General features: G+C 33.8%; 1 protein-coding gene across 1 annotated transcript in view; it reads left to right on the forward strand.

The window, feature by feature from the left end:
- The window catches only part of Adgrl3 (adhesion G protein-coupled receptor L3), a 444648-nt gene extending 429366 nt beyond the window's left edge, over positions 1–15282 (forward strand). Inside the window, exons 24-25 of the mRNA XM_013009168.1 lie at positions 10931–10948; positions 12846–15282. Of these exons, the coding sequence (XP_012864622.1) occupies positions 10931–10948; positions 12846–13645 (818 nt within the window). The 3' untranslated portion in view covers positions 13646–15282. The remainder of the gene's footprint in view (positions 1–10930; positions 10949–12845) is intronic.
- Positions 15283–17466: the final 2184 nt, after the last annotated feature.

The raw sequence follows: 17466 nt of genomic DNA on the forward strand, positions 1-17466 counted from the left end.
TATATGACCACAGTTTGGTCTCCAAATCTCAAATAATAATGCAAGCACATTTTTTAAATTTAAGTTTGAGGGGCTAGAGGGAGTTAGCAATTCAGACCATTTTAAGAGCTTTCAGCTCACTTTTGTTACTTAGCTGTCAAAAAGAAAAGTGCTTGAAATATATACTGAATATAGATTCCAGTGAAAGCCAGCTTTCATTATTTGCCTAAACTGCTTTTCATTTCACAATTCCAAAGCTTACTGATCTGCCTTAGATTCCCAGGCCCAAGTTACAAGCCTCACAGTGAAGTATTGCAGACAATGAGGTCATTCAGGGGCTTCTAGTGTCAAAGCACACACTCAATAGTCCTAAGAAAAGTAATATCACAACACTATGGCAAAATTATACATTTGAAAAGAGAAGCCTTGTTATTATTCCATTTCAAACCTTTCATTGTAAAATTATTACATCAGCCTCAATATTCGGGTATAAATAAAAGGAAACTTCTTAAAATGACTGTTTACTTTTTTCCATGAGTCTGACTTTCTATATCATTGTCAGGAAAACTCCTCTAGGCTTCCCCATATGAAATATAAAACAGCTATTTGCTTTGTATCTTACTGGTGCCAGATTTTTTTTAAGTGATTGTCTCTCTTTTGACAATTGATGGTTTACATGTGTTGAAATTCAATCTTAATTGCTTTACCATAGATTAATCTGATTCAAGACCTAACCCTAATTTCTCTCTGCAAATGTGAAGGTATTACTAGACTACAGCCAGTGAATTAAATCATATAAAACAGCTATTTTTCCTTAGTCACTTTATTTTTTACCCTTACTTGAACATTTTACTTATTGTCAGGTAGCTTGCTGTTTAGTTTGCTTTGGTTTATGGCATTACTATAATTGTTTAGGTAGCATTCTATAGCTTCAAAATATATACAGTTAGCATTACTATAATTGTTTAGGTAGCATTCTATAGCTTCAAAATATATACAGTTATTTATTTCTGTCTTTAAAGTTTCAATATATATTAAAAGGAAACAAAGAAATAATATCAGGAATCAGACAACAGGCAGTCTTAGATAATGTACTCAAAATGATCAAGTTTGCTTATAATGGGTGGGGAACAGACTTTTAATTTTACAATTTCATGGCAGAGTCAGATTAATGTAGTATTTCTTTTTATTAATTAAGTGGGTTTTTCCCCCATTCAGTTCTAGAAACTTCCAGACACTTCATACCAAAAAGTGATACTCCACCCTCATATTCATATGCTTTCCAACATAAAAGAAAATGATATAAAAGCATTCTTTTCATATATGGGACTATCTACTTCTCCCACAAATACCTACTTTCTTGTCTTCAAACCCACCAGCCAGGAATCTTAAACTTTTTAGCTTTAAAACAGTGACAGATGTCAAGTTTACATCCAAGGAACTTGAAAGTCTTCAGTAATTTCACAGCTGTTAAAAGGGAAGTTTACAAACCAGCAGTTAGTTGGAGGGAGAAAGAAGAGACAGAGTAGACAGAATTCTTGAAGACAGGTATCAGATTTCAAATGACCTAAGTCAATGGAGGAAAACAAAACCACAGAGACTTCTGCATTGACAAAGTGAAATTGAATGCCACTGGAGAGAAAAGACAAAAGTATCTTCCCATATGAAGGATGGAGAAGGACTAGGTTCCATAGAAGATAAGAGATCATGACATTCTGAGCAAGATGTCTTTTTTGTTTGTTTGTTTCTATGTTTTCTTTGCTTCGTGCATAATCAGTGCCATCAGTCAGAAATATAATTGGCAAGTCTAAATAGGAGTGTGGATTTTAAGAATAATGTGTTCCTTTTCATGCCTAAAAAAATTGCATGGAAATGGTTATAGGAAGAAAGATCTCTTAAAGACCCTGTAAGCTCTGGCGGACCTGGGTGAATCAAATAATGAGTGACAATTTTATGATAATTCAGCCTTATTCCTGTTTCCTCATGCCCCTCCCCAAATCCAGAGAGCTTTGTAAAATCTTTTTTTTTTTTGGTCGGTCATTAGGCCTGAACTCTGGGCCTGGGCTCTGTCCCTCAGCTCTTCAGCTCAAGGCCAATGCTCTACCACTTGAGCCATTAGCGTGCTTCCACCTTTTTCTACTTATGTGGCCCTGAGGAATCAAACCCAGGGCCACATGCATGCAAGGCAAGCATTCTATCTCTGAGCCACCATTTCACCCTTTACTAGGCTGTTGATTTTTTTTTCTTTTTCTTTTTTGTCCGTAGTGGGGTTTGAACTTACCTTAGGTGCTGTCCCAGAGCTCTTCAGCTCAAGCTTAATGTTGTACCACTTTACCACTGTGCCACTTCCAGAAGAAAGGGTTCCTTGACCAGGAATAGAACCCAGGCTGTTGCAATGAGAGCACTGATTCCTAACCACTAGACCACCAGGGATCGTGCTGTAAAATCTTAATTATCACATTTCATTTCCAACTCATGTTCTTGTTGATGACACCTTCCGCTGAATTATAACTTTACATTAAGAAGACTATTGATCTTTATTTACTTTAATAGGGCTACTATTATCATTTACATCAACAGGAGCAAAGTTGCTTTCAAATGGTGCATAATGTATAAATGGAAGAAATTTTATGTGTTTATAGGGGTCTAGTTTAAATAGCAGATGGGTCTCCTGTTAGGACAGTGAGTCCTTCATTATGGCCACATATCAGTAATTGATTCAGGATGTCATCAAGTTCTAGGAAGCAACATACCCTAATAGCCTGTAGTTAGCCTTATGTCCCAACACTTTCTTGATACCATTTGAACTTCTGCCATAAAAGTCTTAGCAGAAATGGAATCCAAATTAAAATGAAATAAATAAAATCAAATTTAAAATGCAATATTGCTTCCTAGATTAACAGGTTCCCTAACCAAAAATACTTTCTTTAAAGCACATTAAAAAATAGAAAAATAAAAACTGAAAAAGAACTCTTTTTCAGGGAAAAAACAACAACCAGATAGATTATTTATGAAAACTGTAATAAACTCAATAGAATTTTTTTTTTTTTTTGGTCCGGTCGTGGGGCCTGAACTCTGGGCCTGGGTGCTGTCCCTCAGCTCTTCAGCTCAAGGCTAGCACTCTACCACTTGAGCCACAGTACCACTTCCGGTTTTTTCTTTTTTGCTTATGTGGTGCTGAGGAATCGAACCCAGGGCCTTGAGCATGCAAGGCAAGCGCTCTACCACTGAGCCAACTTCCCAGCCCTCAATAGAATTTTTTATGTAAATTTTTGAAATAGATATTTTTTCTGTGATTAGCCTTTTTTAATCTTGATTTTTTGATAAACTAATGATAAAGAAATTAAAATATGGAGTCCTCCATTTCTTGCTTATACTTGATTCTTCCTAATTAATTCTTCAATCTGAACCAAAATAATCTTCTGTTGCCTGAGCATAACAGAAATTGTATATTTGTTATGCTATGAAACAAAGGAATGCTGTTCATTTTCAACTGTGTGAAGTATAGTCTTTTATTTTTTGCCGGTCCTGCGATTTTGAACTCAGGGCCTGAGCACTATTCTTGAGCTTCTTTAGCTCAAAGCTAGCACTCTACCACTAAGCCACATTCCCAGCCTCTGTATAAAGTATAGAAAGAAATAGCATGCTATATTTTCACTACCTTGTTTTCCAGTTCACTTAAGTTAGGCAATAAATTATAATGAAAGAAAGTAGAAATGAACCAACAGTAGCTATGAAGGTTTTACTCTTACTCTTTGAGGGAGCACAAATTAGAGCGATTTTCTATTTTTTATTGACATTAATTTAAGTAATACTTTCATTCTTTGCAGGATATATGATGTAAACATGTGATTTAGTTCCTAAAGGAAGAGATATTTTCCAACTCTAGTAATCTGAAAAACTATATTGAACTATAAATTATTAAACAGATTTGACTATTTTAATATTGAGGTCAAAATATTGTTAGTTGGCAGATAACTAGCCATGACAACAGGATATAGTTTGGATGATTAACACTATTTTGACAAGTGTTCCATCTTACTTACAGAACAGATTTATAAATTCATTATTGTAGTAATTCAATGTAGGTTGCTTTTTTTGTAGGTTCATATGCAGTTGTACAAAATAAAATTAAGAGGTCATGTACTTTTTGTCTGATTTTCTCCAAAATCTTGTGAAACTGTACAAAACTAGAATGCTGCTTTTAGATAAGATTCATCGTCCTGGTCAGATTTCTTCAGTTTTCTTCATCATTCATCATTTTTGTATGGGCTGTTTGTTTAGTTCCATGCAGTTTTGTCCATGAAATATGTTCATGCATCCATCATCACATTCAAGATACAGAATAGTTAGTTCCACATTTCCATCACTACCTCATGCAACCTGTTTGTCACTGTCACTATTCACCCTGTGACCACATATCTACATTTCAACGATTCTGTTACAAGTGGAATTAACACAGTCTACAACATTTGGAGATTGGCTTTTTGCTCATAGTATAATTGCTTATAATATAGAGATTCTTGTCAGATCTGAGTATGTAGTAACTTGTCCCTTCTGGTTGTTGAATAGTCTTTGGTGTACCTATACTGCACTTGAAGGAAATGTGGTTTGTTTCTAGTAAGGAACTGTTACAAATCAAGATGCCTCAGACATTCACATCTAAATTTTTACTTGAATATAAATTTTCATTTCTCTGGATAAATATTCAAAGGTATATTGACTGAGTGATAGATGATTTTGTATTTTGTGTTTACTTTTATGAGAAACTGCCAAGCTGTTTTTTCAAGTGGTAGTTGTTTTTCCTATTATTTTTATATCATCTTCAGCAAAATGTGAATAATCTCATTTGATTGCTTTCATGCTCACATGCATTAAATAGACTTTGTGTTTTTGTTTTCTATGTGTAGTGTTATGTCATTGTGGTATTTGTCTGTATTGCTCTGGTAACTAACAGCAGTTCTTATGTGTTATCCATGTATTATTCCTTCATGAAATGTTCATTTATACCTTTACAACAGTTTCTAACTACATTTTATTTGTATTTAGTATTGATTTATTTTTGTGCTTTGTGAGTATGTTGACTTAATTTTTACTGGCACATATTAACTTCAAAAAAGGGTTTCATTGTGATATTTCCATGCAGGTATGCCACACAACTTTGACCATATTCTTCTGCTCTCTCCTACTCTTTCTTTTGTTGTTGTTGTTACTTTGTTTACATTTACCAGTGCTAGGGACTTGACTCTGGGCCTCTTGCTCTCGTTATACTTGTTCACTCATTGTACCACGTGAGCTATACCTCTATTTCAGGCTTTTGTTGGCTACTTGGTGATAAAAGTCATGGTTTCCTTCTTAGGCTGACTGACTAGCTTTGAACCACAATTTTCAGACCTCAGCCTCCTAAATAACTCGGATCACAGGCATAAAACACAGATGCCTCTTCTCAACTACTCTTTCTTTTCTACCTTTGCTTCCTCTCTAACAGTTTTTAGTGGGCTACAGTTTTCTGTCTTCATATATAAATATAGTGAACTTCAATCATACTCTTATCCTATCTCCCTCTCTTTGACCCTGGTTCTTCATAAGCATTCCCCCTTTTATGTTATCTTCTAAGAGTTCTTTCTATATCTAGATACTAGTTCTTTGTTGAATCACATATATTTACATATTTATTGGGAAATATTTTCTCAGTCTATAGTTTCTCTTTCATTCTCTATTACAGGTATAATATTGTATATGAATTTAAATAAGTTTATACATGTATGCTGAACGTGACTCTTTGTTCAGTTTGGATTTTCATTTCCTTGGTCATATTTCGTTTATCATGTTACATTAAAATACAGTTCCATCAATCATTTCATTCATGGCCTAGTTATATCTAAGAAACATCTTTTAATTTTTTCCTTCGGGTTTTAATGGCTTTGGAGGGTGGGAAAAGTTGAGTGACATACTAGTGATTTGTTAGAAATTAAGAATATCTATTTAAAAATATAACAGAATTTTGTTGTGTTAATTTACTATGCCAAAGTTTGGATAACCAGTTGGAAAATGGAAAATGAAATTCTATGTATATTTGTATATTGCTTGAGACCACAAAATGGATAGTTTACTTAAAATAGTTAATGTTTAAATGTTTTTTATCTTATTTGTGTAATCACTAAATGATACAAGTATGCTTACTAAGGTATACTAATGAGTGATTATATTTTATTTCACTTTAATTCATAGAATTTCAAGAAGTGTCGATTTTTTTCTGTTGTGTCAACAACTGCTCTCCAAATGAATGTGTTATCATAAATGTTGCCTATTATTCTTTTTAATTTCACTGAAAACAACTCAATAGTTTCTGTGAATGATGGTATGTTTGTTTAGTTTTAGCTTTGCTTTACACATTATAAAGTTTTTATTTCCCCAGTGTTTGTTTTGTGTTTTGTTGGTATGAATGACTGGATTTTGCTTCTTTTTCTTTTTTAGCAAGCATGGTAATATATTCTTGCATACACCTTGGAAAAGAGAGCACCCTAAATATGATGTAAAATCAATACTGTAAATCATTTTCTCTCTTTCCCATTAACTCAAATATGTGCATTGTTGGAAATGTGTGCTGTAGTGGCATAGCCTTGTGGTCTAATTAGCTGCCTGCCTGTAATCAGGACTATATCAACTGTTGTCATTCTAAATGTTTCCTTTCTTTTTTTCAAACACATTTGCCTGATTGACCTTTTTTTTTTTCTCTGTCTTTCTATGGGGCTGCTCCAGGAGTCATGGCTAATCATCTTATAAGCAATGCTCTGCTTCGTCCGCATGGTACTAACAATCCCTATAATACATTGCTTGGGGAACCGGCGGTCTGTAACAACCCTTCTGTCAGCATGTACAACACACAAGGTGTGCTGGAATTTATCTTAATTTTTTTTTAAAGTGAGAGTCCCATTTTATGTAGCTTTTATGGGCACATTCTATTTTCCTTTCTCCTTCCTTTTCTTTGTTTTGGAAGCAGACACACAGACTCCTTTCACATTCCACCCCCTTGGTGCTTTTATTTTCCATTTTCCTTAGGTTTTTTCCTTAGAAAACAGTAGATTCCTTCTGATCAATGAATCCTTGATCCATCAACATGTGTTTGTTTTATGTATTGTTACACAATGTATTGTGGATTGTCAGTATTTTTCTTGTTCATTCCCTACTCTATTAAATACCTGTGTATTTATTTTTGAGAAATGAGACATTTGTGTAAGGTAAGTAAGATGAAGGAAGACTTGATTCAGTAACTATGATGTTTCAAGATGGAGAAAAAAATCTTGGTTGCATCACAGAATTCATTCTGGGCACAAAGCTTTTGTATTGATGAAAGCATTAGATCAACTTTAGAGAAAATTACATTGAACTAGCCATTGGCAGACAAGATCAGTGAAGCCACATTAGTTGCTTACGATTCTATATTAGCTCTGCCATCCCCTATGTGAGCCAAGAAGAACAGTCACAATATTGCTTTTTCTGCAGTGGCTGCATGTGATATACAAGGCTTTGAAAGATAGTTCTTAGGTATATCCTTCAACTTGAAAAATGGTACCAAAAGTTAACTTTGTCTCAGACATATAAGCACAGAACTTCTTAGAATTACTAACACACGGGCTGGGAAGGTGGCTCAGTGGTAGAGCGCTTGTCTTGCATGTTCGAGGCCCTGGGTTCGATTCCTCAGCACCACATAAGCAAAAAAAGAAAAAAGCCGGAAGTGGCGCTGTGGCTCAAGTGTTAGAGTGCTAGCCTTGAGCTGAAGAGCTGAGGGGCAGCGCCCAGGCCCAGAGTTCAGGCCCCACGACCGGACCCAAAAAAAAAAAAAAAAAAAGAATTACTAACACACACACACACACACACACACAAAATGTATGCACACACGCATAAAAAACACACAGTGGAGATATTGCTCATATTAGGATCTCATATATTCTTCTGTTAAAATACTCCATTCCTCTCCACCCATTGGCTGAAATGTCAGGTTTGTCTTTAGAGCAGAGAAGAGCAAAGCATAACGCATTCTTCTCTTGTCTCTCAGAAATCTGGTAAGTACCTGAAACTAGACCATTTGTTTTCAGCTGGTCTTCTTCCATTGTCCTCAAAACACACAAGGACTAGTAGGAGACATTGTTTGGTTCCTTATACATAGCCTCTCTGTAGTGCCTCTCCTTAAGCAAAGTCCCTTTTTAATGTATTTTATAAGTCATTGTTCACTACATGATGTTTGAATGACCTGAAATGCTCCTTTTTCTTTTTTTTCTTTGTCTTGCTTTGTTTTACTTTACTTTCCATAGGCCAGATGACTACTGTGTCATTTGAAATATTTTAAAGTGTAATTCTACATTAGAAAATGTTAAGTGTTAAATGAAGATATGCAACCATATCTACAAATTAAATGAACAATATATTATTCAACTTACTTAGAAGAGTTGGCAGTTGTTTATAAACAAGTAAATAAATTTGGATCACATTTTTTTTACTTTTTTGTTTTCCTTTCTCAAATACTATTAGCAAATTTGTAGAGGAGGAAAAAGAAACAGATATCAATTAGTATATTTTTCTCAATCTTTATTTTTACTTGAGTCTCAAAATAAGGAACACTTTTAAAGCAAATTAGCTAGATGTGGTTGGCTGAAGCAGGAAGACTGAAATTTCTAGGCTATTTAACAAGACAAAAAATTAAGAAAGATATAAGTTAAATTTTTCAAAATGCAAAAAATCTGAATACTGAACAGATACAATGTTTTATTACTATGGAATTCATTACTTATTATTTGTATTAAAATTATCAACAAATATACAAAGGCTTTGACTGGATGTATTTGTCTTTCACATCACTAAATTTAATGTGTTCTACTGAATTTTATTGAAAATAAAAGTAAATAATTTTGCTTGTTTTTTTACAGTCCAAATGGAAAGATTTGGTTATGTTGTTATTTTTATTACCTTTAAAGATGCTAAGACTTATGACAGTGCTTAAAATAATTCATTTACCACTAACCAAAAGTAAATCTTGATGACTGCCACACTATTAACCCTATACTTTTCAGATGATTTTTATTTATATTCTTACTGCCAAGGTGAAATCATATATGAAATATAAATGAATGGGTTTACGTTGAACTCCCTGTGAGTCTTTCAGTTCAGTTGTACCAGTTCAAAATCCATCCTTGTTTATTATACCTTCATTCAAGACATGTAAAGATATATTTATTGTGTTATTGAAGTCTGTAGAGTTAACAATAAACACAAATAATGTTTGTCATATTGACTTCAGCTGTGGAAATGTTTTTAAACTATATGCATAGTATTTTCAGACCATTATCTTCTTGTCAGTAGTAAAAATTTATTTTTGTAAGGATAAGTCTTATTATAGAAAATCCTGTCAACATAAAATAAAGAGGAATTCATGATTTTGGTAAGATAAAATTATATTTCAAAGTAATTTATTAAATTCTGAAAGTTAAAAAAAGACATATCCATAGGATGAGATACTATGTTTTTGTTCGTAAGAAAACAAGGCTATATTATAAGGTCTATAAATTAATATTCAATTCTGGCTTTCAAAGCTATTGGCAGACATGAAGAGGAGAGTGGAACAGATTTGAGAGATGTCTGGATGATATTCTTTCAGATCCTAGCTCTGGTGTATTAGCTGGGTGGCATTACATCAACATAGCCACTGATCGCTATAGTTTCCTTGTCTCTGAAAAGTTGGGACTAAATGTCAATAATTTCTCATATTTAACAAATGAGCCATTAATAATCCTGCAATCAGTTCTCATAAAAAACTTAGCTGTTTATTTCAAATCTTTATTTAAAACTACTTTGAAACAGTAAAAGAGATTTCCTGTGCATTCTAAAATGTCATTCTGTTTGCTTAGAAGCAAACCAACCTTCAAAGTATTAAAAGCTGTCTCTTCATACAGTGAATATCATCAAGCTATGTTATATAAATATATAAAAATGTAGCAACAAGGCTTTCTATTTTGCACAGTTAACAAACACTAATAGGAATTAATCACAAGGTACAAGTTGAACCCTGGAAATAATCTGGCTTAGTGATTTCATTCCTTTTTATTTTGTGATATTTTAACTTCCTTGCAAACCAAATGAGCCAAAACAAATCGTCTGATATGATTAGCTTGATTATTTTTCCTAAAAAAAAAAGTATGGCTATGATTTTTTTAAAGCAACCACTCATAATGTGTGATTGCTTATAATTGTATAATAATCTAAAGGAAAACCTGATGTTGAAGATGCTCTATATTTCCCACATGTATTTTCTTACTACAAAATAATAAGTGGATTTAACTTTTATTCCCTCTCATAGTTAAACAACTTCTGAATAAGAACTCCAGAAATGACAATACTGATCTATTTTCATTTGCTAATGAAACCACATTTATATAGGTACAATGGGGAAAATAACAATTGTCTAGAGAGAGAAAAGAAATATGAATGAAAAAGAATACCATTTTAATGCCTTCAACTCTGTTTTTTATCCTCTCTATCCAAGTTAAAGACTTTGCTTATAAGTTCAGTAATGAATTGTAAGATTGTATGGCATACCTTACAAGCAGGTGTATTCTCATATTGACATATATGATATGTGGAATGGTCATAATCTACCCTCTGTTTATACTATAAGTGTGGCTCTAATGAAAATGACAAACTGTAGAAATGTTTATTAAAGACTCATTATATGGGCATGTGTTAAAGGAGGGTTTCTTATTTTCTGATTAACATTTCAGTAATTTAAATTCTGATAAACCATGTAACACAGACTCATGAATTTTGGGGCAGTGGAAATGATTTCCTTTGACTCTTTTTTCTGCATATCATCAATTTGCTTTTGACTCATGTTTCCTCTACTGTCACTGTAAGCTTACTTGTTGTTTTCTTTCCTTTTCTTCATGCTGTCGTTTAGAGCCCTACAGAGAGACAAGTATGGGAGTAAAGCTAAACATTGCATATCAAATGTAATTTTTTTTAGTTCACTTTTATTGCATCACATATAGATGATGTAGTTATTAAAAACAGTTCATCTCACAATATAAGGACTGAAGAGCCTATGAATCTTGACTGATATATAAATATATATATATAAATATATGCTAATACAGATTAGACGCTTTTGTTGTCTGATTCTTTTATCCTGTCACATAATCAATGTAGTTAAGTCTCATGTAATGTTTGTGTGAGTTAAATTGTTTTTAAATTAAGCATTTTTTGCTAAGTAATTCATAAACTTTTACTTTTTATTGATACATTCCATCATAAAAACATGTCTCATTGCTGCATCTCCACCTTACTTTGCTCTGGCTGTGTTCATTCTCTGTGTTATGCATTGACAACAGAAATAAAGAACATGTTTCAATGCATCATAACCATTAAGCTCATCCTACCAGTCACTGCAAGAGCAGTCACCCATCACATGCAACACTTTATTAGGCATTTACTTTTTTTCCCTTGACATTGTGGATTTGTGTACAAGATATTTTATGACATGAAAATAAGTCCCTTCAACCTATGTCTGTGATGGTTGCTTATTAATGCCTTTTATGCATTATTGCTTTTTGAAGATTGAGTTACTTGAACACAAGGTATGCAAAAGTCTATATAAAAATTCAAACACATTCAATACTTTATAGAAACCAGTATTTAACTAGTTGACTTCTCGTAAAAATAATTGCATCACAGATATAGAATGAAAGCTCTATTTTCACAAATTAGTAGCATATTGAGAAGTTTTAGAGAATTCGTCAATCAATTTTTTAGGAAAGAAAGACCCTTCCTGATTGGTTAAATGTTTCTGTATTTTTTTCTTTTGTGGTTGCATTTGAAGTGATTTATGGAACTATTACATATTTTTAAATTTCTTTATTCAAGGGGATGCAAAAGCCTTGAAGAAGTATATGGTCAAATTTATTTCACTATAACGGTTCCTCATCAGAATAAAATGTTTATCTTTTAAATTCAAAATTCAGTATGTACCAAGTCATCACATTATACTGCCATTATGATTTTAGGAATCAAATCCCTGTGTTTTTACACATTTACACGTAGTATATCTAGTGACTCGACACAATGAATAATGGGTTACTATATAACCATTACAAAAGTATTTAAAATAGAAAAATTAAAAAGTAAATCCAAATAATTTTAAAAGTTCCTAATGTGGAAATCATTTAGATGTGTCATAGCCATATGTTTGACTAAGTTTTATTTCATGACTACATCATTTCTACAAATTTAACATAATCCTTTTGTGGTTTTGTGTGTAGGAATTATTTCTAAACTTATGAAATTATATATCAAATTATTAGAAACTATTTGTTTTTCCTTTCTAGCCAGTGTATTCAAAGTACCACACAGGAATTATGTTAATATTTTAGCTATTTCAATAAGAGATGTAAAGTTAATGAATTAATTGACTTTGATGTGTATAAATTGAAAGCTATGAATGAATACACTAAAATTTTTTTCGCCCATTTGTTATAACCAAATATCCTTCAAATAATGTTATACAATGTTTGAAGAAATTGCAAGTTTATAATTTATAGGTATGGGAAAAGTCTCTTAAGATTTACTTTAAATACACCTTTTGCATTTATGAGACTAATGTGGGATGTTCAAGATTCACATCGATATTGATATGTACACATACATATACCAACATTTTTTGCTTCTTTCTGAACATTTTCTATTTGTTAAAATGCTAGCAATTTATACATATTTCACAGTCAATGAATGTTTTTGTGTTTGTGTGTGTGTGTTTGTGTGTGTGTGTGTTCTGTGGCCTTTTGGATATAAATGTCATAGTGTCTTGTAATCTTTTTCAGAGGGGCTTCTGAACAATGCCAGGGATACAAGTGTCATGGATACTCTACCACTGAATGGTAACCATGGCAACAGTTACAGCATTGCCAGCGGCGAATACCTGAGCAACTGTGTGCAAATAATAGACCGTGGCTATACCCACAACGAGACCGCCCTAGAGAAAAAGATTCTGAAGGAACTCACTTCCAACTATATCCCTTCTTACCTGAACAACCACGAGCGCTCCAGCGAACACAACCGGAATCTGATGAATAAGCTGGTGAATAATCTCGGCAGTGGAAGTGAAGATGACGCCATTGTCCTGGACGATGCCACCTCCTTCAACCACGAAGAGAGTCTGGGCCTGGAACTCATTCATGAAGAATCCGATGCTCCTCTGCTGCCCCCACGCGTGTACTCCACAGAGAACCACCAGCTGCACCACTCCACCAGAAGGAGGATCCCCCAAGACCACAGTGAGAGTTTTTTCCCTCTGCTAACCAACGAGCACACGGAAGATCTGCAGTCACCCCACAGGGACTCTCTCTACACCAGCATGCCAGCCCTGGCTGCTGTGCCTGCCTCAGAGGGTGTGACCACCAGCACCCAGACCGAAACCCCCGCGGCCAAATGTGGTGATGCCGAAGATGTTTACTACAAAAGCATGCCAAACCTAGGCTCCAGAAACCACGTCCATCAGCTGCACACCTACTACCAGCTAGGGCGAGGCAGCAGTGATGGATTCATAGTTCCTCCCAACAAGGATGGAACCTCTCCCGAGGGAAGTTCAAAAGGACCTGCTCATCTGGTCACTAGTCTATAGAAGACGACACGGAAATGGAACCCCACAGAACTGCTAACACCACCTTGGACTGTGCTGCCATGAATAGAAGCAGTGGTGACTGTGTGTACTCCTGAATCTTTATGCTGTTCTCGAAAGACAAACACGAACTCTCTGACTTCTTTTTCTTTTCTTTCTTTCTTTCTTCTTCTTCTTCTTTTTTTTTTAAACTGAGATTTTTAGCCAGTCCAGGGGAGAAAGGTTAACTGTGAAAGAAAAAAAAAAAACGTCCTCTGGGCCCTCCCCTTCCTTGTCCTTTCCCTTCAGATGGAGACTTCATTATGTTAATGAAGGAGATATGAAGAAACAGCGCTTAGTGTGGCCTTGTTGAATTCTGTTGTGTTTAACATCTCTGATGCTCTGATACTATCATGACAAGGACCTGAATCTTCCTTCCCTTTTCTTCTTTCTTTCTTTTTTTTGTTATTGTTGTTGTTTTTGTGAAGGCCAGAACAGTTGTTTGCGATGAGTAACAATACTGCGTCTAGATGGGAGTGCTGCACCAGCCTACGAGCAAAACTGTATCATGTAGTCGTTTATGATCACTCACCAACCTACATTCGCCACAGCAAGAAGGGCAGTGGCAAAGAAAAAACAAAGCAACACAATTAATCAGATGGAGGGGAATTCTAGAATTATATGCTAAGTGCATATTTTATGATTTGCTGTATTAACGGATGATAAAACTAATGGCAGAAAATTGAGCAATTTCTATGTAATGTACAGATACTAGCATTGCACATATAGTCTGCTTTTCGTTCCTCCAGAATTTCAGTCCTGTTACTGTAGTGGAAAAAAAAATTAGGAATTTTCTTTTTCTTTTGTGCTAGTCTTGCAAGTTTGTCTACCAGTAAAAGAGCAACGCTTTCTTCTTTTACTTCTTTCTTTCCTGCATTTTCTTTTACCTTTCTTCCCTTTTTTTTCTTTTAAAATTTCACCTGGCAAAAATAAATAAATAAATAAATAAATGAAACTATCACTTTATAAGAATCATTTTCTAGTAATGCAAACAAATTATTTTTTACAAAAAATAAAATAAAAATAAATAAAATTAGACTTCCTTCCCTCACTATATATCTTTATCCAGCAGGAATATTTCCAACACCATTTTTGTTTTTGTTTGCAAATTAGGACAGGATAGATTTTTTTTAGTGTTTTCTGGTACAGCTGTTGTAATGCAAAGCGTATTTGGCAAGCAATTCATCACTAAGACAGTAGCTATGATTCTAGAAGCCAAGAGGTGTCATTAGAACTGGAGGGATTTCTGCATGTGAAAAGCGGTATTCCATAGACATTAAATGTGGAATTCTGGGTTAAATCCCCAAGTGGGCACCTGCACTACCAATTTTTAGAGGAAATTCACTCCCTCATAATAAGAATTGAAAGGTCAAATAATTTTGCAGTGTTTTTTTTTTTTAAGTCTTCTGTTTATCAACAAGAAAACTTATTTATTTGACAGGATTTTAAGTAATGTAGGAATACAAAAGGTAAATTAGCAGCACATTTTTTTTAAATTTATGATCCATTTTGTATGGTCTCAAAGTTGGATGACCTCATTACTAATATTTGTTGTAAAAGTGAAACTTGTTTGCCAACCAATAAACAACTGATTGAGATTTAGATTATATTGTATGGATGTATGTACTATATTATTAATTACTATTCTCATTTTTCTCGCCTTTCCTTTTGTTTTCAAAATATAAAATTGGTTAATCTTCTGTGCACTAAGTGAACCAGGCAAAAGAAATCAATCTAATTCCATGCATAACCTAAGCACAAAATGATACAGTTTTTGCAGAGTTTATGTTGCTGAAACAAGATGGAAACCTTACTCAGATCTAGGTTTACCAACAGGTTACAGTGGTTTATTTGTAAACCAGCTGAAGTCATCATGTTTCTTTTAAAAGCCACATTCAATCACAGATTTAATTATACAATTGGAAGGGAGACGTCAAATGTTCTTCCCCTTTGGTAAGCTTTGTTTTGATGAAGGCAGAAATGTAAACTCACTCAACTGGCTAAATTTGACAAGTACAACAAGGGGAATATCTGTTGTATATAAACAGTGGAAGACAGTTTCTGTTCTGACTTTTCTTGCATACAAGGAGTTAAAAATAAGGCTTAGATCTCCAGTTACCCTTTGCCAGCTGTACTCAAGCATTGAGTTCTACTTGGGGAAAAGCTAAAAATGAACTTGCCAATACACAATTCCTCTTGTAGTATAGCTTAGGGTTTTTATTTTTCAAAATTCGCTACACCACCTATAAATGCATACCTTAAATTATAGATGAGAAAGAATCATTTAGGAAATGGTCAGTGATGCATAGACAGTTTTAAAATGGTATTACAAAATAAAGTTGTTCAGGGCCAGAGTACACATGAAACTTTATAGCATCTCCAAATATTTTGTGAATCCTGCTTAGTCAAATACTATAAATATCTGCAAATCTATTTATTTATTTTTTTAAGTTGGGGAACAACAATGATTAGCAGTAGTTTTCCTTATGGAGCCACATTGTGGAGATCACAGCATTTAAAGGTGTTTATCCCACCAGAAACAGAGAATCTATTTGGCAAAAAAAAAAAAAAAATACTTTTTAATTGTTGTAGGCAAGTCCAAAAAAAACACAGGCTGTCTGCATCATGTCTTGATATGTAGTGATCTGTATGAAAGCAACTCAGTCCATAAGAAACTATTTCATGAACATTGGAGGAAACTACCTCAATTCAGCTTGTCTGATTTTTCTGACTTTGCTACCTCCCTGCTTGTGATCTTTTGTGTTTCACCATAGGGAAATAGGAAGCAGGTAGCCTCCCCAACTCTCCATAGGCCAACATGAAAAAAGAGCACTTGAATAAGCTGGTACAGAAGCCCATCCAGAACTATTACTTACAACCAAGTTTTTGCATTAGGAAAAGAGGTGATTATGATGACATCTCATACATCAGTACTGGTGTGATTTCTGAAAGAACTAAGATCCCAAAGACTTTTCACAGTGAGAGGATTCCTCCAAATTTGATGATGATGATAACAAAACAGTAAAGAAAGTAGTTAATCCTGCATAGAAATTTATGTATAACTTACATATTGCCGCTTCATCCTGTTTACACTAGTGAGAGTTGAATTCCTGGAACTTGAATCTTTTTGTCTACATGCCTTTTTATGCCAAACTATGAATGCACTGATTTTTTCTGTCTAGCACCTGTGGTTAACCCCAATTTTTACGTTATCCTTTATGACCTATTAATCTACATTATTTTTTGCTTTCATCTGACTTTTTATTCAATATACTTCTATCACATAGACATAATGTACAGACATCACAGACTTAGTCTTCTAGACATGTTATGTTGAAGCAAACCGATCATTACTCTCTGATAGTATAATATTTTTATAATGTTCTACATTTTGACATTTTTCTTTTTTCAATTTAGGTTATATGTCTTTTTAAAAATCAGAATAGTAGGTAATGAATTGCATGTTTAACTGATTCTGAAAAAAACTGATGGATTGTTGTACAATGTATATGCCTAATTGATAATATTTTTTTGAGAAACCCAAATTTTAGGAAAGAGAAAAAGGCTAGATTTAAGCCAAAATAATTAGGAACATCTAGTGAATCAAAAGCAGGCAACAGAAATACCATTAAGTTCCTATAAAAAAATAGTGTGTCTAAATAGAAAGATGGTTCATAATCGGGGCTTTTTAAAAGACCACCATTATTTAAAAATACACTGACATTCAAGTCATTTAGGTTTTTGATTTTATAGTAAGGAAAAAAGTGTATAAGAGAATTGCATAT

This window comes from Dipodomys ordii, unplaced genomic scaffold (genome assembly GCF_000151885.1).
Source record: "Dipodomys ordii isolate 6190 unplaced genomic scaffold, Dord_2.0 Scaffold8, whole genome shotgun sequence".
Classification (NCBI taxonomy): Eukaryota; Metazoa; Chordata; class Mammalia; order Rodentia; family Heteromyidae; genus Dipodomys; species Dipodomys ordii.